Genomic DNA, 23,693 nt, shown 5'->3' with positions numbered 1-23,693 from the left:
TGTATTTCTGTCTGTTTGTGTCTCTCTGCGGTTGTGTTTTTATGCATTTTATGCATGCACTTTTGTATGTCTGTGCATATTTGTGCATGCATGCACATGTCTGTGTATGCATGCCTGTGTACGCATGCATACATCTGTATGTGCATCTCAGTGTATGCATATATCTGTGTGTCACTGTGCCTGAATGTCCGCATGTGTCAGTCTGTGATAAGATCTGGTAGCACCAAGGGGAAATACCTTGTTTTAAATGACCAGTTTTAATGATTACTCAAGGGACAGTATACATACAATCCTAACAAGATTACAGGCACACCGTGACCTGATCCCTCCACAAATCATAATCCAAATAGAATAATTATAATATGAAGCTGCGCTATATGAGTGCAACTATTAGCTGATTAGGTCAGTAGTTGGTGGCTCAGATGTTATTTACCTGCACGATGACATCAGGATGTTGCTAGTAATGGCGGAAATTTTTTAGACAAAGACTATATATTCTTTCCATTTTCACAGGCTGCTTATAAATCAAACTCATAATCAGGCAGCATTTACCTGCAGGCATTAAATGGTTGAGGTATTCTCTGTTAACTATAGAAAAAAATTGACTATCTCAGTGTCATCAAATATCTCAACTGGATTGATCTGTGAAGGATTCATCCAGCCCATCATTACACTGCATGTGTAAAGGGCAATTCTTCCTATACTTAGAGTCTGTATGTTTACCCAATACATAGCCGGGCAACATATTCCTGCATACATCAAAGTGACTTTCTATGCTCTATTGATGAAAATAGATGAAAGTTTCTACATCTGAGCCATCCATGCTAACATGGTGCCAGCTATTGCTGAGGATGCTTTTTCCTTTGCTCCTGTTGGGAGATGGGCAATGAGTTCAAGAGTGAAAGGGAGCTTCTTCAAGATCACCAAAGATAAAGAAGACCATGAACAGTCATCACCAAGAAATATGTTGATGAAATATATGATGATGCAGTCCCCACACATAGCCAGTACACAAGGCTTTTCCCATTGAGATAGGAACATTCTGAAGAATGAGCTGTGTGTGACAAAGGTTTCAGGATTTTGTTTAAAGGTCTCCGACTCCTGAAATACTCTAGGTTCATCATCTCTCGTGAGGAATTACCAAGTTGCTCATCCAGCAGACTTTGTGCCATGGATGGGTCTTGGATTCACTACTACCAGCCAGCGTCCAAGTTGAAGGGGTGGTTGTCACCAGTGGTGCTGTTTACTGAAACATCATAATATTGTCCAACATCAGAATGCAGAAACATATCCAAAGAAGGACTTCATTCTATACCATTTTCTTGGTGAGACCACTACCACTATTATATGAGATGCATTCATTTTCATTATGTTAGAAATATCCATGGACATATTTCTTGATGCACAGTATCATTTGTAATCAGGTGCATGGGGACTATAAGACAAACCAGTTTCGGGTTAATGAATGTGAACTCTGTCTCCCCAGCAGAAGACAAAGATGTGTCCATCGCATGGTACAGTTATGTCTTCAGTTTACTTGGATTCCAAAGAATCCTACTTCTATAATGTCAGTTCATGGCCATTTCTGAGCTGTTTGTCCAAGTTAACAAACATGAAGCTCAATATTGTGTAATGGTTTGTCATTGCACATTTCACCTTTGTTCTAATCAGTTATCGCCTTGCTGCAATGCATGTCTTTGGCTTTGGCTTTAAACTCATTGAACATCCTGGTATTGACCAGATTTCAGCTATTTCCAAAACCTAAATGGAACTCTGAATGATGAGGGATGCTTCTACATTACTTGGATCCTGGCATTGTAAGCAGGAGTGTTTGGGTTGGATATTTTTAACTATATCAACAGTCTGTCGTAGTTTGGGCCCAAAACATTGCAGGCACCCCTCATATGGTAATTACAAGTTCATACTTTTTATATCTTTATGTATTTGTTGACATTAGATAAATGTAAATGCTTGCTTCATAAACCTAAAAAAGTAATGTTAAGTAGAAATTCTTGCACCTGGTCACCACCTTTTTCAGATAAATATTCATGACTAGGGTCTCACCTGTGTTCAAATGCATTAGTAACCAATCTCTTGCTACTTTTATGGATATATTCATTACAATGGACAATGTCATTGTTTTTCCAGATGAATACTGTATTCTTTGAATATCATCATTTTCTGATGCAACATATGTCATATTTGGGATTTCACTTTCTTAGTAAAGTACAAATTCTAGTACTTTTTTTTCGGTTGAGTCCCATCCGGGATTCGAACCCGCACCCTCAGAGTCAGGCACCTAATCGCCAGCACACAAAGTGGAAGTCGCGGTGGCTGAGTGGGCTAGGCGGCTGACTAAATGGCATCGTGTAATCATCATTTTCTGATGTACAAGATTGTGCATTTACATCATCACATGTCTCCAAGACTTAAGTATTGATGATCAGCTTTGTTTTCACTGACTCACTTACTCACTCAGGAGATTGTTCTTTACTCACTCATTTACTCTAGGACTTTAGATCATGCATTCATTTACTCCAAATTACTCATGAAGGGACTTACAGACATGCTATCTTCTCCTCAGGGTCTTGAGATCTTGCCCTCTGACTGAAGGACCAGTATATTACAGTGAGTCGTGATATCTCTGTGAATCATTGAAGAACATGATATCCCAATAAAGGTCACAAGACCTTACTTGATCAGTCTAGAACATGACATGGATACATGACACATTTTCTGGATAACAGCTTCTTTAATTCTTTATACAGTGTTTCAGAGTAATTCTTGATCCTTCTCCTATATTAACCCTGATGCTTCTTACAAAGAATGTTTGTCCAATTACTAAATAATGCCTTTCAAGAACTTCACTTAGACATGACATCTCACTAAAGGTCTTGCAAACTCAATCACTCAAAGATATGATATTTCATTGGGTATCTTGAGATCTCACTTGGTAATGCACAGACATTATAACTCACTATGGACTTGAAGTTCCATGTAATCATCTGGATATTTGATATTTCATTTGATCATACAAAAAATGCAATTTTACTGAATGTTTTGAAATCTCCCTGACTTACTCAAGGACATATGTAGCTAAGGTCTGTGAGAGGTCACACACATTCTCCTGAGGATGTTATTAGTTTCCAAAATCTCCACTTACTCAACCTGAACTTCCATAGTGTTTTGAGATCTCACTCTTATCTCTCAAGGACACACTAAGGCTCCAAAGGACTTGAGATCTCACTGAGTGCCTCAAGACTTCACTCTGTCACTTAAGGACACAATATCTCACTAAAGGACTTTAGATCTCACTGGGAGTCTTGAGAGCTCTTATTACTCATGGACACAATATCTCACTAAAGTACTTCAGGTCTCACTGGGTGCCTTAAGATCTCTTTCTGTCACTTAAGGACACAATATCTCACTAAAAGACTTGAGATCTTATTCATTTGGATCTCACTGACTCTAGAACATATCTTTCTGACTGTCTGCATGGCATGGTACCTACCATCCATTGTTGATGACCATAACAGTATCACCTGACTAACAAACCTGATTATCTCTGAATCAGTGACACTGGCCAGGTGTACATGTCTGTCACAGCATCACAACACAACATGGTGATTTAAATACACCTCTCACATCTCAGAGAATTTCCAACACTGCAGGGCACAGGGTATTTTTAGATGCTATATTGACATGTTTTAGATGACATTGGAGCCAATGTGGTTGGCAGGAGCAATTCAATAGGACATTGTCATTTTGAGCGTGGAGATTTGGGTCCACTTCTGGTGACAGATTGCAGGTCCCTTGGAGAATTATCACCCATCCTGGGGGTAGAACATTATTGTTGGCAATCGAAACTGAACATCTGTGTTGAGTAGGCTTCATGTCTTGGAGTGGGTTTCACATTGCTGCGTCGGTTGTGGATCTTTTTTGGGAAGTTTAATTCAGCGTTCTGAAAATGTGTGTTCTGGGTCAAGGCTGTTTGCTGGATCTGAGTGTCTCATAAATGACTGTGTTTAAGTACAGTTTGCTGAAAATTTATGGAAATGTTCTACTTTTCTTAATGACAATTTCCTTACGCATCATATTGAAATGGATTTAAGGCAGTACCTGCCTCTGATAATGGTCTGATGGAAGTGTAGAGAGCTCTTGTAGAGAGAGGTCATGGCTCATGGTACCTCTGAGACTTGAGGATATATATTCCCTTAGGATGTGTACAAATGATCAGATTTCTTAAGGTTATCGTTGTGTTTTCTGCCTTAGCTTAAAGATTCTACATGAGAGATGAATAGTTTCGGATAGCTCTGTGATCTGATGATATGATTTCTCAGGAAATCATTGAATTAGAAGCTTCAGCATCAAGATTAGACACCAGGACCGAACAGCATGGTATGCCTGTCAGATCTGATAGTTTTATATGTGCTCAGGTTTCTTCATTTCATTTTTCAGCTTCAGCATCAAGATTCAGCTTCAGACTTGAGCAGACCTGTGTATCTGTCACATCTGATGACAGTCTCCAGCTCTGACAATGAGTGCAGTAAGTTTTCTGTTAGTGTTCACCTTTGTTATGAGAGATCATCATATTTTTTCAGCGTCAACGTCGAGATTCCACGTCAGAGCTGAGTGGCCCTGGGTATCTCTCAGACCTAATGACAATCTCCAGCTCTGATGATGAATCCAGTGAGGAGGAAAACAAGGTCCGGGGCAACTGGAGTGGGCGGTTTGAGTTTGTCCTGTCCTGTCTTGGATACATTGTTGGACTGGGAAATGTGTGGAGGTTCCCCTACCTTGTTTACAGGAATGGTGGTGGTAAGTATTACAATGCCAGGATTATCAGATTAACTATGTACTTTAAACAACCCCTGATGAACCCCAATTTCTTGAGTAATAAGGGTAAATGTTTGGTGTTCCATGTTACAGTGGGCAAACACCTGATACTGATCAACTTTCAGTGCTCACGTTGCAGTTAGATCACTTGAAGTTAAGCATCATTGGGTGCAGTGTGTCCTTGTGTGGGTGACTGTGTTCAGCAGCTTGACCCCTAAGAAATTACTTTTATGTGTGGCTTCAAGGGAAGACAAGGCATCAATGATCCTGTGCTTGTTTTAAGAACTCTTTTTATGGGATTGGATGTCAGACTTTACCTGATTGTGTCTTATTGTTTATAACTGATTTTTTATTTTGGTGATGTTTTCAGTGATGTGTGTGGTATGGACTTGGTTATTTATATGCTGTAATGTAGTTGGAATAATGAAGTGGTTTGGGCAATGTTCAGTCATGCCCTCATGGGTGGCACTGTTAGCACATTGGTTTAAGGTGCTTCAGGTACAGAGGGTTGTGTTTCTTAGCTTCCATTAACTGGGGTCTGAGTTCGAGCATAGCCCAATGAGGAACCTTTGGTTTACCCCAGTAATACTTGTGCAGGTTTGTTTTGCTCAGATGATGACTTTTACAACTTTTGTAAGTGTTCACGAAAGAGCTCAAACTAATTCTTTCACTCATTTGTAAACATTTGTGGGTGCTTATTTGTTTCTAAGCCATTCCCTGTATTACTGGCCTAGTGGACAGAGAGGCTGCAGTGAGAGTTGAAGTCATACCTCACCTCACCTCACCTCACCTCACCTCACCTCACCTCACCTCACCTCACCTCACCTCACCTCACCTCACCTCACCTCACCTCACCTCACCTCACCTCACCTCACCTCACCTCACCTCACCTCAGGATATCAAGAGTGTTTCACACTCACCAAAGAATTCTTTCAGAAAACAGCCATCTAATCTTGGTACTTTGAGTGGGTTAGCATATGAGATAAGGCATTTACCTGTCATGGAAAAGGACCTGGTTTGATTCCCCACATGGGTTAGTGTTTAAGGCCTTTTATTGCCACCATGATATTCCTGAAATAGAGCTATGAACCTCACCTCCCTCTCTCATTCACTCACTCTGAAGCCATCTGTCAAGATTTACAGTGATGTGAAATCCCTTGTTACTCACTCATTCCATGTCTCACCTTAGAGCAAACACCTAACAATTCTATGGCTAGAACATCCTCCATATTGAATAAATAATTTACAGAAATACCAAAGTTGGAACAACTTTTTTGACATGAGGTCAGAACATTTTACTAGAGTAGACCTGTCACCCTCTCTTTTGTTGGAGACATTTTCCTTTAATAAGCTCATGTGTCCCTTAACTACACGCTATCCCTGGTAATTTGGTGAAAGGACAGTTTCCCTGTGGCACAGGCTGGATGAAGCCGCCATCATGGAAGGTGGTGGTGTACTGAAACCTGAACACAGGTCATTAGCGGAACCCAAGACAGAAAGGGCAAACGTCAATGAAAAGGAGTAGAAATTAAGGTCTCATTACAGCAGTCTGAAAGCACCGGGTACAGGAATATACCTTCTGCGATCAAGACGCCCCAACACTTATGACGTTGATGAACCCAAGATAATGTATTGCATTGACGTCTTATCTGGGGGTGTTGGATTGTATTGGTTCCTGGAAACATATTAAATGATGGGCTTTCTGTATATATTGATTTAAGTTGACCTGTTTTCACTGAAGTCATATAACAGTTCCACAATGATTAGCTGACGCTTGTCAGATCTGTACTGACAGGTCTTATTAAAGTCCTAAGGTAGTTCCACAATTTTTTCCCAACACACCTGTAGTAACTGAAGTCCTAGGATAGTTTCACAATAGTTCTCTGTCACAGTTGTAGGGACTGAAGTTCTAAGATAGTTCTACAGTGATTCCCTGCCACACCTGAAATGATTGAAGTGCTAAGATAGATCCACAATAATTCTCTAACCCACCTGCAATGATTAAAGCAGTAAGGTGGTTCTACAATGATTCCCTGTCACATCTGTAATGATTAAAGTCCTAAGGTGGTTTTACAATGATTCCCTGTCACACCTGTATTGATTAAAGTCCTAAAGTGGTTCTACAATGATTCCCTGTCACACCTGTAATGATTAAAGTAATAAGATAATTTTACAATCATTCCCTGTCACACCTGTAATGATTAAAGTCCTAAGGTGGTTCTACAATGATACCCTGTCACAACTGTAATGATTAAAGTAATAAGGTGGTTCTACAATGATTCTCTGTCACACATGTAATGATTAAAGTAATAAGATAGTTCTACAATGATTCTCTGTCACACCTGTAATGATTAAAGTAATAAGGTAGTTCCACAATGATTGTCTGCCCACATGTGATGAGAAAAGTCTGATGGTAGTTGTACAATAATTCTTGGGCCCACCTGTAATGATTGAAGTTCTGAGATAGTTCTACAAGGATTCCCTGTCACACCTGTAATGATTAGACTCTTAAGGTAGTTCTACAATGATTCCCTGTCACAGCTGTAATGATTTAAGTCCTAAGATAGTTCCACAATAATTTACTGGCTGTACTGACCAAAGTCAAAACCTTTTTATGTTGGTTCTGTAATATCCCTGAATTTACTGATATCTGAAGATAGCTCTCACAACTGTTCCCCCATCACAGTATTGGCAGAGGTACTAGACTAGTTTATCTCCAGTGGAATAAAAAAAGATAAACTTCTTTCCTTGTGACATGCTAAATTCATTTCAAGTGTCTCACATACCATGCCATTGCTGGCTGCTAAGTGACACCAGTTCCTCACCCTTACATGCCTTCCACTCAACAAGGACTGTTCTCTGTTCCAGGTGCATTCTTCATCCCCTATCTGATAATGCTGGTGTTCTGTGGCATCCCCTTGGTGTACATGGAGCTGGCCTTTGGGCAGTATGCCAGTCTTGGACCCATCACTATCTGGAGGGCTGTGCCATTGTTTAAAGGTAAGGCTGGTGGATTTTCAGCATTACTTTCCTCTCAAATAACGAGGTCATGACAACACAACCTGGCTTAAATTAAGGATATGGATAGGGCTGGGATGGGTTCAAATTTTCTACCCAGGTACCCCACCCTTATTACCTACCCTACAAAGATGGACTACATGTTAATTCTTGACATCATATTTGGTAAGAAAATGGCAATATATTCTTCACCTTGGAGGCCAAAATTTCAAGATTTTAATACCTGAATCGTGTATTATTTTCTAAACAGCTGTCTGTAAATAATGTAAAAATCTTCAAAGACAATACAACCTTTTAATCCTGAAACAATAACATATGACATGATCATAATACGTATGGGTATCAGAATAGAGCACCCAGGTCTAACTCATCACTCACATGTCCCGGGTATCCAGGATAATCATCCCAGCCCTAGATTTAGAACTTTCAAATTGAACGTGTGAATTTCAGCCATCATATTGATACCACTGGCCCCCAGTGCATGTTAATATTTGCTGTGCAAAGAAGAGAGTCCTCAGCTGGAAATCTGAATTTTGACTTGAAACAGCAACTTTGATGACTACACATGGTTGCCCGTGTTATAACATTTTATGAAGTGAAATAAGACATCTGACTCAGAATGAATTTGTTATAACGCTGTTCTAATTCATACCTAACAACAAGCATTGTATATGATTTTAGGGCAGGTGATCACAGCTTTTGTCTGGGGCACTGGACAGTAGATTTCATTTCCTTTAGTCAAGCCTTGTATAAGATCACGTACAAAGTGCTTCATGGGTTTGTGACCCAGTGCTTGGTTAAAGCATTCACTTATCATAGTGTTGATTCATTTCAATTCATTTGCAATGTACTATTATTGGAAATATTGTTTATAGATAATAGTTCTCTAGTCCTAGTTTGGACATGTGATCCAGGTCTGAAATTTTGTAGGAAACTAATGACATTCTATGCTGTAACATTCTATAGAATGTCTATAGAAAGCTCTAGCCCATCACTAGAGCAAGCTACAGATGTTTGATGTATGGTATTTGTCTGTATTGAAAAAGTCCTGCAGATGCAGGTACAAAGCTTTATGCATGGGAGAAAAGTCTGCCCCCCAGGATTTCCCTCCTCTTCCGGTTTTACATTGTCTGCCGAAACTGAGAAGTGTTTTCCCTAATATATATACCGTCAATATTGGATAATTACAATGTAGATGATCATTTAATGAAGCTACAGAACAATTCCTGAAGTGTGCATGAAATCAATTTAATGACAGTAACTGTAAGTAGATAATTTATCCCCACCACCTTCGTTTGCCCAGTGGCCGTGTGGTAGAGGGTCTGCCTATGAATGAGAGACTTGTGGTTCCAATCTCATTTGAAAAAACGTGTACTTTGAGTTTAGTCTTGAATGATATTTATCAGTTGATTTCAAGCACTCGTGTATCATTTGAATGTTGATGTTAATATGCAGTTAGGAAAAGTAAAACCTGGAAATTCGGTCTTACTAACGAAAAGTGAAACCTATCCCTCCAAAACAAAAACTTCAACTGTGGTTATTCTGGGAAAACAAGAGGTGACCTAGTACATGGTGAGAAGCTTACTTCAGGTTTACATTCATCATTTTATTTCATTGGACAATTTAGGAACATATACTTATCAAAAGGAGTTGCGAACATGTCATGACATATACATATTTTGTTTGTTCTGTTAATGTGTTGTTTAGTGCCACAGTCAACAATATTCCTGGTACATGCTGGTAATCTGTAAATAATCAAATCTGGACCAGACAATCCAGTGATCAATAGCATGATCATCAATCCAAGCAAATGGGATACAATGACATGTGTCAACCAAGTCAGTGAGTCTGACCCCACAATCCTGTAAGTCACCTCTTACCACAAGCATGGGCTGCTGAAGACCAATTCTGACCCAGATCTTCATGGTCCAGACGTACTATGTTAGAATCAGGCCATCAAAAATGTTTTTGAGTGATACCAATAACATTCATTTTTAGAAAAACTCCCAGAATTCTTTCTTTAATCTTTTTTCTTTGTAGCTAATTCTTTTTGTTTGCATTGGAAACAGTTTTTTGATAAGGTGTGCATCATGGCAGTCGGGAAAAATCTATAAAACTAGACATTGAGTTGGAGAGGTACTACAGAGCAGGATTATATGTGTGGACAGGCCCTGCCTCCCACACATGCCTTGCCGTCTGCCAACTTGAATAATGTCCACAGTCGCCTGGATGTACTTGAGTCACCCAGAATAACCTCGCCACACATAAACACGTCACACAAGCCTCCTAAAATCTAATCTCACCCCACCTAGACAAGGCATTCCTTGGACCGTTGTGTCATTAATTGTTTCAGGTAACTATGTCGCTGGTGGCACTGTATTTCATTCTCGGGACATGGTGTTTCTCATAACGAGGCTGAGTGTACTTGAATATTCAAAGTACACATGGTACACATGTAGTGATTAATGGAAATATATCCAATGAAATATGAATTAAAATTTCAACTCACCTAAGGTACTTTTAAGGCTGGAATGTTTGATGTCAGTTTGCATAGGGCCAGGAGACCAAAAAATAACTTGGTTTTTATCGTGCAGACCCTGAAACAAATTTATCTAAGAAAGCCCATGTGAGTGTAGAATATGCAGCAAGTCTACATATCCACAGTTCCAGGAAAATGATGAAACTCTCAGTGCTCCTTTCATTTCATATGATTATAATTTGTTGTTTTTTTCTCTGTAAGTTGTGTTTCAGAGGCAAGTCTAATCATCATCAATAAATAACAATATGAACCAAACAATCATGCACATGATTCTTCGTGTGTAGGTACTTTGTCCATTAAGTCACAACCTACTATTTTCAACTTTTTTTAATTCTTTTTGTAAAAACAGATTAATACATGAGCTGGCTTTTCTATTATGGATAATAACAACTAAGCTGCCTATGTGGGCTGTATTCGAGCTGAACCAGCCGTCAGTCCCCAACTTTAATGACATGACTCTGTCTCAAAAGTTGTTTGATCTTCATTTCAAGGCTTCAGAAAAGTTTTCAAAAATATTTACAATAGACATGTGAAGGACATTTCAGAAATTTACATAAAAACTGCAAAAATTATCCTGATTCGATTCTGTATTCTGACTTGTAGCATACATTTACTTTTGCACAAACATATTATCTCATTCAGATCTGAAGTAATATATGCTCATAGTTATTGAAAGGCATTAAGAAGTTTGATTGATAAGTCCATGAAAAGGATTATATAGTATTAATGTGTCAAAATGGGTAGGTACTGTTTTAGCCAAGGTTGTCTAGACCATGTGTTTGATTAGGAGTTTGCAAATTTTCCTGATAAGAGGGAAGACTATCTACAAGGAGATGACATCATATTCTGGGAGGGAGGATGTGCTCAAGTGGCACCTCTTCAGCACCTGTTGACAGGAGAAGCAGGACAGGCTTCCTAGAACATCAGATAGTAAACATAACATGAAGAAATGTCGATCCCATCAAGGCCAGAATCCATTTCCTCTGCAAAATGAGAAATTGTAACACATCTCATATTGCCCTGTGTGTGGAAAATTTGAATGAAAAAATATTTTCAAAGATTATTGAAAAATACTGCTTTTGGTGAGATCAAGTGTACTTCTTGGTGTCAATATGCCAAGAGGCACACAACACACGGGAGCTGTGGTTATTCTGGAATGAAGTTAATACAAAACTATGTGCAATTACCAGGTACTTTCTGAAATTAGTCATTTATCAACATTTCCTTAAAACAAGTACTATAATCTGTATAACAAGAAAAGAAGTCTGACTTGACAAATATTCATGTCATCGCTCAAAAAGGGAAATGAGATATTTTCAGGTGAGAATAATGTGTTGTCATTGAGAATGATCAATTCATAAAGACAAATAATGAAATTATTAGAAGTGTTTGAATATGTAATTAAAAAAGACACATCTGTTATTATTTTTTTGTTCATGAGAAAACTTGAAGGTTCGTAACACTATGGGTAACTTTCCTTTCTTAAAAGAGACAAGGGATAATTCGTACCAGTTTGCCAACGTAACTTGCCAATGTTTGGAGCTGAGTCCTCAATACAGTTCATGTGCTCACAGGAAGGTGAGGTAACTCTATCGTATTTTGTGTTAGAGATGAAAAAGTCAAAGGGGGCATAGCATTATTCGAACAAATAGAATTTCATACAATTATACTGTAGCATAAACTTATGATGTTATTAAAGTACCAAATATGGTTATATCACAGTAATCTCTCCCTATAGGTTAGTTAAAGTTCTTGATGTTTCTATCCATGGACGTATTCAGAACTGCAAAGTTAGTTAACATGTAGATATTGACAGACACTAGTAACAGAATTATCATGGATATCTCTTCGAAGGATTAGTCTGCAGTCTGTATTGTGAAGCAATTCATGGAGACCTCAGCTGTTATTTAAATATTGCTGTGACTTGCATAACAAAACCATATGCTCTCACACAACTATGAATTTGTAAGAATGGGTTATGTCATAAGAAAATTAATGTTAGATTTTTTCTGTTTCCATATATGATGATCATGGATACATAATTGATGGCTTTTGAAACCTATGTACCAGTTCCGAACGCGAAGTCATACTCATGCTTATTATTGTGTAGTTGGTTATTTATTTGAAGATATGACTGACTAGAAAAGAACCTATTGTTGAAATAGTCATCTCCCATCTGCTTGCATTCTCACAAGACATTGGTGCCAAGGGAAATATACCATACACTGTAATCATACTGTGAGATAGAAGTGATGTAAGCAATACATGAAATGGCTCTTCAAGAATAAATACTTCATTTTAAATACAAACAATGAAAACTGTGCATAAGCATTTTCACTTCAGTGAGCAAAGACTTTGCATGAATGAGTGTTAGGTGTTTTTCTTATGTAAGAAAATAATTAGAGTTGGGAGATGATGATTTTGTTTGAAGACAGAAGTTCCAAAATATTTATGTATGTGGAGGTATAGGTCGTATTTTAGGTTACACTAGAGTATGTGCTTTATATTTATGAATCTGCCAAACTTGAAGTTTAAGGAAATAGAACACAAATACCAATTAAATGTCATTTTTGCAATGCTGTCTCTTATCCTTTTCCTCTGTAAATCACTTAAGGTTTTTCATCCAAAAGTTTTTTTCAGCAAATAAACTATTAGTATTAGTTGCCCCCAAATTGCAAAAACATACATAAATTCTTAAGAAAACAGTTTTTCTTGTAAAGGAAAATACAAAACTATTGGAATGAACTATTTTCAGTCGAGAAAAGCATCTGGTTAGACTTTGATTGACTTGCACTAATGTTTTTTCTTTAAATGACTTGGCATAGCCAAATGTTTTGCGAACGTTAACCCAGTAAACTCTCTAGTCTTGGAGGAATGGAAGACTTTGGTGAGATGAACACAGGGTAGCCAGTAACAGGTGATGTTCAGATGCCCCTAAGCAGACTGTGTGGGTGTACTTAATGTGTGTACGTTTACTTTTGACAGTGTATCCTCAAGGGTTATGTGGTACTGTTGGAGGCTAAAATTCACACACTACTGAATCTATTCCACTGCATTAGGCACATATGGATGGCTTTTAGTTTTCACGTATCTATTTACATATACAAAATGTACTCAATACTGCTGAACTCTGTACCACAGGGATTATGGTTCGATTTATTTGGAATCCTTTGTGAGTCATTAGGTATTTGTTGCTCACTTCTCTGCCTAAGGTATGAGGCATCCCAGCTTTGTTCTCACCGCTTTGCTACAGGTATTGAGTATTCCTTTGTTCTCACCCTCTGCTACACGTATTGGGTATTCCTTTGTTCTCACTTCTCTGCTACAGGTATTGGGTATTCCTTTGTCCTCACCCCTCTGCTACAGGTACTGGGTATTCCTTAATTTGGTCTCACCCCTCTGTTACAGGTATTGGGTATTCCTTTGTTCTCATCCCTCTGTTACAGGTATTGGGTATTCCTTTGTTCTCTCCCCTCTGTTGCAGGTATTGGATATTCCTTTGTTCTCATCCCTCTGTTACACGTATTGGGTATTCCTTTGTTCTCACCCTTCTGTTACAGGTATTGGGTATTCCTTTGTTCTCACTCCTCTGTTACAGATATTGGGCATTCCTTTGTTCTCACCCCTCTGTTACAGGTATTGGGCATTCGTTTGTTCTCACCCATCTGTTACAGGTATTGGATATTCCTTTGTTCTCATCCCTCTGTTACAGGTATTGGGTATTCCTTTGTTCTCACTCCTCTGTTGCAGGTATTGGGCATTCCTTTGTGCTCCTTCCACTGGTATATTGGTAGTATAGAGCATGTGTGATCACTTACACATTACTGGTTTAAGGTACCTGTGTTCTCTCCAAACTCACAAGTATCATACGTTTGTGTTCTGTATTTCACATCTTGGTTACAGGTATTAGATATTTCAGCTCCCCGTTACAGGTATGAGATATTTCAGTTCTTTGTTGCACGTATAGGTATTTCAGTTCTCTGTTACAAGCATGAGATATTTTAGTTCTCAGTTAAACCTCTCAATGTGAGTTACTTTAGTTTTCTAGTACACATACTAGGTGTTTCAGTTGTCAGTTACAGATATGGGGTGTTTCAGTTTTCAGTTACAGGTATGGTGTATTTTAGTTCTCTGTTACAGGTATGAGGTATTTCACTTCTCAGTTTCAGGTATGAAGTATTTCAGATCTCTGTTACATGTGTATTGGGCACATGTTTCAGTCTATGTGTACTGGATATTCTTTTGTCCTGGATGTTTTGTTTCAGGTGTCACATGATGGAGACTGTATTTGTTACCTATACATGCTTGATGATCCTGTTTTCCAGGTATCGGATATTCCATGGTGATTGTCTCTGGTGTTGTGTCAATATACTACAACATGGTCAACGCCTGGGGTTTCTACTACTTGTTTACATCCATGACATCAGAGTTGCCATGGCGATCCTGCAAGAATCACTGGAACACCATATGTAAGACACTCCTGTTTATCATCATTAGTTCAGTCCAGGCTGACCAAATTTGAGGTCAGACTGACATTGCATCCCTCAGGAAATCAGCTGTTAAATGACCTGACACCACGTCATTTATCTCATAAATATGAAAACGTTGATAGCAAAAATGAAAAGTCATCAATATTGCATTAATTGAAAAGAGGTCAAGGTCAAATAATCAAGGCCACATGTGGTCTTGGATTGGTTTCTGTGAGAACACTGTGACTATTAACCCCCTGGATGCGAGGTTCATTTTTCAGATGTACGTTTTCGTAATGTTTGAAAAGTGAACATTGTGCTAGAATTGCGCTCGCGTGGTCGTGGATCTGCGTATGGCAATAAAATTACACAGAAATAAAGAATAGTAAATTTCCTATTCATTGGCATAAATATAGCTGCAACACCCGTCATTTTCTCCGCTTTTCACCATGCATTGTGCTATGATTAATTTGTCTTCTTTATGGAATGTATGAGTGATGAAAGACAGCCCGATGTCTGAACAACGTAAGTGGATATAAAATGGATTCATGTGCTAATGCATAACTTAATATGCTCAACATTAAAAATGGCCCACTATAAATGGATTTTCTTCTATGACGTCAAACGTCAACAGAGAGATCATGCTCGTATAAAAATAAGGGAGCCTTACTCCTTTGTGGTTAACATTAGGTCAATGTAACTCAGATCAATTGAAGGGAATTTGTGGATATGGACACTATATTTTCCTAATGTTTGTGAACCAAACCATTCCAATACAAAGTTCCCCAATGTGATCGTATACCTTTTAGCAGTTTCACCATTAATAGGAAAAGATATCAATGTACTACATGAGAAAAGATATCAATGTACTACATGAGAAAGCAGGTAATAGTGATTTGGATGGCCATATCTGATATATAAGTTAGTTCTTAGATTCCCATATTCTATTTGTGTAGATGTATTTTGACTAATTTTGCAAAGTTATTAGTGACATCTTCAAATATCATGAAGTTACTGAAAATAATACAACATTTAGTTGATGCCATGGCATGTTTTGTGCATTTTGTGACGCAGGAAAAAGATGACATTGGCTTGCTGATTAGCATATATCTCACCTAATTTCCATTAATTGTTTAAAAATGTCTCAGCTTCTTTGTCAAAATTCAACACTCTTTAGACAAAACATAAAATAAATGGTTTAACCATTGAAATAGTGTTCTGAATATATCAACAATTGATATACTGCGGTTTTACTGCGTATCTTGTGAGCAACATGTTTGGCATCAGTTTAACATAAATAAACCTGAATATTTTTTAAGGATGTAAATATTCTATGTTTATGATTATGTAAGTATTTCTCTTCATAAGTATGCAATGAAAGGTGCAAAAAGTCGCTTTTTTGTTTGGACCTATTATAAAATGGATGTATGAAACTGCAATTATTGTCTCAATGTATTGAATATTGTATGTCACAGGAACTAAAGTACATGTAGTAAAGCTGACGTGTGATCTTCTAACACTTGTGTAAAGGCTTAAAATATGGTATAATACACTAAATGTGTCAAGTTCCCATGTAACTATTATTCAAACAATCAAAAACTTTCAAAGAATATAAATGCATAACCTGTTTCCATGTATGATATGATATTGAACAAGGCTAAATGTTGATAGTGAAACTGGTTTCATGAAAAATTATCTGAATGATATGCAGAATATGCATGATTAATAGTGAAAGTGTAATCGGAAGGGTAGGTAATTGTGTTTGCTCTTGTTTTACCAACCTTCACCTCAGAGAAATTGCCTCAAATGTGGTTGATGTGTGACATCACTACCGCTGATCAATTTGTTACAAAATGGCAGATTTTGCGAGGAATCTTCCCTTGATTCAGGGATCATTTGCACATAAATATGCGATGTATGTAATCAGAATGATTCTGACTACCTGTGTATTGTTATATATTTTTATCATTCTCATTGTAAGTAAGAGAATAAGCCAGAAATGCTGATAATTACTGTTGTTGTTCTGTGTAATTTTGCATCTGGCATGATGTCACACCACATGGAAACTTTGACAATTTCTTTGGAATTATTGAATTATAGCATTGTATCTATTTTTAATTTCCTTTAGTTTGCTACAATGCTCTTTCCACACATATTCTAAAAGTATTGAACCATTCAAAGCAAGGAATAGATGGCTGTATGTTGAAAAATTTCAGAAAATGCTACACAGTGTAAATTTGGAATTTTTCACTTGCTCACTCTCTCACCTACATGTTTATGTGTATGCCCAGTATATACACATAAACTTTGAATATCATGACTTATCAGGTTAATTTGTGATAGAAGCCATCTGTGATGTAAGTCTGAGACTAAAGTTCTGACAAATGTAGATTGATGCTAATGCTGTTTGGATTGTCTGGTCCAGACTCCATTATTTACAGACCACCCCCATGTAGTTGGAATATTGCTGAGTGCAGTGTTAAACTTCAACCAAACCAAACCTACAAACTTCTGCAGTCAACATCCACAATCATAAGTTTATGCTGTGTCTATGGGATGTAGATCTGCCAAAAGGTATTGTGATACCTTAGGCGACTTAGGCCCTTGTGCCACTATAACAGTTATCAAAGCTATTCCAAATCTTTTGAGTGTCAGAGAACTGCTTCCATTAGATAACCGTTTAATGATGTCTTTTGTCTGTCTCTGCAGATTGTCATGAAAACAAGTTTGATGTGACGAACTGTACCTCTGTGAATATGTCATATGTGGAGTTACCAGCCTTCCAGAATGATTCATGTTACACTGTGTTACGGAACTGTAACAAGTTCAATGAGAGTCGTATAGGACCTTGTGTTAGGACGTTACGTAAGATATTTGGTGAGGATGTTATCACTGAGGATCAGTACATCAACAGAACAAGTCCAAGTGAAGAATATTTTTAGTGAGTTCCTTCTTTTATTCCATTCACAGAATATTCTTGAATTTGAAAAGCATCCTATTCTTCTGTTATATCCTGGGTATCCGAAACATTTGAAGCAGTCGCTGTACCCTGTACCCTTGTACCAGCCTCTGTACCTTATATCCTGGTACCAGCTTGTGTATTATATACATTTATACCAGCCTCTGTATCCTGTTCATATGCATCAGCCTCTCTATATTTTACCAAATTTCAGCATCCTAAACCTTTGTTCCAACTCTCTACCCATTCTTCTGTATCAGCCTCTATATCATATACCTTTGTACCTGCCCCTGTACTCTGTTCTTCTGTAATGGGCTCTCTGTTCTGTACCTTTATACCCTGTCTGTCTATCCTGTATCATCAGGACCTTGTTTGCTGTGAATATTTACAGATTTGTCATTTTCGTTCATATATCTCCTTAAGCACCAAAAATACTGTTGATTTGTTACATCAGATTGAGACAGCATTACTGATCTCTGATCTTCTTGCAGCCGTTCAGTGTTGGCATCAACACCGGGACTGGACAACCTAGGGGAGGTGCGTTGGCAGCTGGCTCTGTGTCTGCTCCTCTGCTGGGGCATCATCTTCATGTGTCTGCTGAAGGGCATCAAGTCTTCTGGCAAGGTCAGTCTTCAGCGCTGCGTGGAGATCCTTGACCGTTCTTGAACATATAGCTTCCTGTGTGTTCGATTGATATTGATGTCTTTTATTGATGGCTTTTGGTTGACTTTTGTTTTGACATAGTGTTCATCTTTTGAGAAAAGACATCTTTTTCAACATCTGTTTCATTCAATTGAATTGCTCAACCGCACATTGTACATGTGTTCTCACTTCATTGGCCAACAGAACATTGCCCACAGTCCTTAGAATGCTCTGATACAGTATTGGGCATGTTTGCACAAGCATCCAAACCAGCTGGTCACACTGGTTCAGCTGGAAGAAGAATGACATCCCTCAAGTTGTCCTCAACCATCTTTGTCTTGTGTATATCCATAAAATTTCACCTAGGTGTGTTTCACCTCTAACTCCATCCCATTGTATTGTTCTTATTAAAACATCATTGCATGTTTCAGATGGTTTTATTGGTTGTTTCAGATATCATATATCATTGTGACACTACCGTACATCTTCATCATGGTGTTGCTGATCCGAGGGATCACAATGGATGGCAACCTGGATGGCATCAAGTACTACGTGACACCACGGTGGGAGTTACTTGGCAAACCTGTGGTGTGGGCTGATGCTGCGACCCAGGTGTTCTTCACCCTTTCTACCTGCTGGGGAGGTCTATCTACCCTGTCCAGCTACAACAAGTTTCATAATAACATATACAGGTACAAGGGGCTTATCAGGCTGAAGTAGTTTCATAATGAGCAGAGGTAACTTTGGTCAATGGGAAAACTTGTCTTTTGGCACTTGCAATCTTTTCCTTTGTACATTACCTTTCTTGAGAGTCAAATCTTTTCCCAACAATGCTCTTGCTGGTAACAGGTTGACCCATGTCTTCCTGTTGGACTTACAAGCAATGAGTAATGAGTAACGTACATTTCCACACAGAACATAAATATTCCACAGTCATGTTACATCTGTTGTGATTCTGTGGTCAGATCAACTTGTATTTTTCACTGTTATCCTGACTTAAAAGGACCGTAATGTGTAATGTAACAATGTAACTAAAGGTAGCATTAAATTGCAGTGTTAAAGACTGCTGAATGTAAGAATTGTGAAGCTTAAAAGTGTGAGAAAATAACAGTATATTTTTACAGAAAATAACAGTTTTTGCTTACCAAAGGGTGAGTTGAGAATTGTGTGATCAATTCTTAATTCTCTGTTTCTGTTCAGGGACACGATTCTGGTGGTGTTAGGAGACACCCTGATGAGTGTCATGGCTGGCTTTGCCGTATTTTCTGTCATCGGTGTGCTGGGAAAAGAATTGAACACATCTGTAGAAAATGTTATTAAATCAGGTAAAAATAAGTATTATATTTTATGAAATGGAAGATAGTATGATATTTGCCATTACATACATGAATATTATCATCAACTCTGTGATATTATGTTACATGTATTCACTTGTTATGTTAGTAGCAACAGAGTTGTCTCCCTTGATGTGTTTGCTGCAAAACTTACACAAAACTTCTAGATGGAATAAAAGTTAAAGGAGAATTGTCCTCCATGAATATTATATAGTTATTAAATGCTTATATATTTTTATGAATAAATGTAACATCATATTTAAAATCAAACGCATGAAGTCACTTTTAATCTGGTAGAATCATGCAGTCAAACTTTTCTGTTTCAGATGTAGGTTTGACGTTCATTGTATATCCAGCAGCCATCTTGTATTTCCCAGCATCCCCTTTGTGGTCCATCTTGTTTTTCTTGATGTTGGTTTTGATGGGTATAAGTACCTTGTTTACATCAGTGGAGACGATCGTCACTGCCATTATTGATGAACGTCTGGAGCAGCTAAAGAAGAAAAGAGTGTTTGTCCTGTCTATACTGTGCACATCATCCTATCTACTTGGGCTTCCATTAACAACACAGGTATGGACATAGTTTTATAAGTAGTAGCAGGAAAATAGACTCCTGTCAAACAGACTCATTGGCGATAGTGTAGGGTTACCAGTCATGCTTAAAGGGGCGCTGATGACTTATCCTATTTCTGTGTTTTTAACCTCTATTTATTCATGTTACGTGAAAAAATGATGTCTACAAGCTATTTGTTTCAGTCCGAAAGATTGCAAAGCTTTATATTTAGGTAGGTTTGAGTGTTGGTTCAGTTATGATAGTAAATATACATAAATTTTGGTAGCTATGGTAGCTACCCTGGTTTATTATTTATGATAATAAAAACACACAGTTGATTTATTTGAATTTGTAAACTATAAACGATGACTTTGCCTTTGGTAGAGAAATCTGAAAATTTTCTTACGTAAAAAAATACTTATTACACCTATTTACCCAAGTATACAGTAAATGCCTGTATGTATCCCTTATGTAACGAAGTTCCGTTGGTATCCTCAAAACAGTTTCAGCCCATTAGTGTTTTCAGGCTGCATGCGACACAGAGATTACATCTTCCTTGCTGTAACTCGCGTTTGATGGTGTCAATTAATGAATTTATAACAGGTATAATTAGTAGTAACACCACTTCGGTTACTCAACAAAGATTCTCATTTGGCATTTCTCCTCTCTGGAGTAAATACTCAACATTATAAATTAAGGTCTGTAATGGCAAATGTATTGTGTTATGTAATATATGCATGAAAGTAATGCAAGAGAGTTTATCAGCTGAGTTACAAAAACAAACATCGATCAAAGGATTAACTGATAACACACTGATTGATGAATTACTTTTATCTTCTACAGCGGATTTGTCACAAGGCAGTGTGTGTAGATGTACTGATTTATACACCCTGTCGTAAAGTGCGAGTCTAAAAACAATATGCTCCCTTAAAAAAATTAACCACCCTTGCGTTGATTGATTGATTGCTCATTATTGGTTAACTAAATTACTTAGAATGGCGGACATCATACAATTAGTTGCCAGGTGTGCTATCTTGGATGATCAATGAGATGTTTATCAGGTTTTCACCAATGTGAAAGACGTGAAACAATGTGTTACTTTTTTGCAAATTAGACTGTTGTAAGAGATTATTTACCAGCTGCAGATGAATGGAATACGATTTCTTTAATGTGGATATTTGATGGATACATTCCTGAACAATGTAGTAGCCTGACATTGTTGCTATAAGATTAGTCTGTTTTCCATTCATTATTTGCATTTTGTTTTAATTTATTTGTTGTAGCATTCAGCAGAATCTATCTGACAGAAAACACAGATCGTGTATGTGTGTGTGAAATAGGATCCACATTGGCAATCTATACAATGTATAAATGTTGCTGTCATGTTAGAAATTTACTATAAGTATAAGTAGACAGTGTGTTCTTTTATTAATTTTCAAAATCATACAAATTTGACAATTAACTAATCAGGGTTGTGAGACAAATATAGAGATGTACATTGGCTTTGTTATTTTTCCGTCCTAAGAGTTTTTACCATTTCTACCACTGGCAGATGATTAAGCTTCAAAGTGTTTCATTTGTCTTCATAATACATTCATAATGAAGTAAAAATGACTTCACCTTAGTTGATCTGTCTATAATTAAACCATCAATTGCGCATATGGACTACGCAGCAGAGGTCACGAACCAGTCATGAATTCTGGGATATCATGTGGGTACTCACGGGAGAAAAACAATAACAAAAGTTTACACCAGTCAACGGAAATTGCTCCGCATCAGTGCCCCTTTAATGCCCATCTTACCAGCTGCAGGTCATATTCTTTTGGTTATTTCTGAATCGCTGTTACAATAAAAACTATGCAGCCAAGGGACTGCTCAGTCAGGTGATACACAGTAGTGTAATGGAATACAGGTATAAATATTTATAAAACAGGACAATCCATTCACTCACCATTCACACACTCACAAGAATTTTGATTATTAAACATATTAATTAAGAATATACAGTGGACACTGTCCAACTTTGACTGAACTTACAGTCCCGACATTTTCTTTCTTTATAGGAAATTTCTGTGTAACTTGGGACTGCTGTCTAATTTGGACTTTCTAGTCGGTCCCAAGCCGGTCCGAATTAGACAGAGTGCCCTGTAGTTAATTCAGTCATCTTTAGATAAACCATGGTATATAAGCAGTTTGACTTTATAGCTTTTTTTAAAGAAGATACCTTTTTCAAAAGTATATATTATCTCAATGTCAACTCACTTCTGAACTGGCAATATTTTGTGAGCAGAATTGAGTTTGCATTTGTATAATTAATATTTTCCCTATAATATGAACAAGTCAGAAACAGAGTCAGTAAAAACATTTTTCAGACAGCCAAAAATTATCAGTTCCATAGTGAGTTTAAGATAATGGATGTGATCGCAACCTTCTGTTCACCAGGACAAAAATTTTGACCGAATTGTTTGCACATATATAATGCAACCTATTTCCAACTTTCCATACATTGACATTATTGTGATAGTGCAAAAAGTGGCTAACTAATGCCCCTAGTAAACAAAAAAAATTCTGTAGCTTTCTTCCCTTACTTAATATTAAAGAATATTTGTCCTTTATGGGATGGATGTTTGCACTCAGTTTTTCTTTGACTGGAAGCTTTAAATCAGACGGCTGATGCACACCACACTTCATTGTATAAGAAAGTGTGGAAGGTTTGTGCACAGTATCGATCATTTGAATGTCCAGATTCGATTATTTAATTGATACTGTCACATGCCTGTAATAATGCTGAATGTGGTGTTAAAACCAAAAACATATGCACATTTTCTGTCCAGGCATGCTATGATGAAGCCATTTATGATTTATACAACTCTGTTGCAAAATTTCTGTACACAAAGGCACTTCAGAGCAATGAAGTTAAAGCTTCACATTTATTTCCATCAGTGATGAACTGCCAATTTTTTAAGATGGTTTTGTACTTGTTTTACCAAGTCTGCTATACATGACTCTTTGACGTATAATGAGTTTAATTGTACATCACACTCAGCAATATCCCAGCTATATGGCAGCGGTCTATAAATAATGGACTAGACAAGCCTGTGATCAACAGTGTGAGCATTGATCTATGCAGTTGGGATACAGTGACATGTGTCAATCAAGTCAGCGAGCCTGACCACCCAATCTCTTAGTTGTCTTTTATAACAAGCATGCGTTAGTGATGGCCAATTCTAACCTAGATCCATACAGATGTATCGTATTATGAAGAAGGGTTATAACATCTTTAGATCAAGGGTATGACACATTTTTATTTTTGATCTTTCTCTCAAGTCCATTATGTGGCATG

At 37.6% G+C, this 23,693-nt stretch overlaps 1 protein-coding gene across 1 annotated transcript in view; it reads left to right on the top strand.

Moving 5' to 3' along the window:
- The window catches only part of LOC137274432 (uncharacterized), a 162,252-nt gene that overhangs the window by 127,988 nt on the left and 10,571 nt on the right, over positions 1–23,693 (top strand). Inside the window, exons 14-21 of the mRNA XM_067807606.1 lie at positions 4,602–4,818; positions 7,705–7,836; positions 14,719–14,862; positions 17,572–17,803; positions 18,313–18,445; positions 18,917–19,155; positions 19,664–19,788; positions 20,124–20,368. Coding sequence (XP_067663707.1) covers positions 4,602–4,818; positions 7,705–7,836; positions 14,719–14,862; positions 17,572–17,803; positions 18,313–18,445; positions 18,917–19,155; positions 19,664–19,788; positions 20,124–20,368 — 1,467 coding nt within the window. The remainder of the gene's footprint in view (positions 1–4,601; positions 4,819–7,704; positions 7,837–14,718; positions 14,863–17,571; positions 17,804–18,312; positions 18,446–18,916; positions 19,156–19,663; positions 19,789–20,123; positions 20,369–23,693) is intronic.

This window comes from Haliotis asinina, chromosome 2, assembly GCF_037392515.1.
Source record: "Haliotis asinina isolate JCU_RB_2024 chromosome 2, JCU_Hal_asi_v2, whole genome shotgun sequence".
In the NCBI taxonomy this organism is placed as follows: domain Eukaryota; kingdom Metazoa; phylum Mollusca; class Gastropoda; order Lepetellida; family Haliotidae; genus Haliotis; species Haliotis asinina.
Note: the sequence above shows the minus strand (reverse complement) of the source record. Positions and strands in the feature narration are given on the sequence as shown.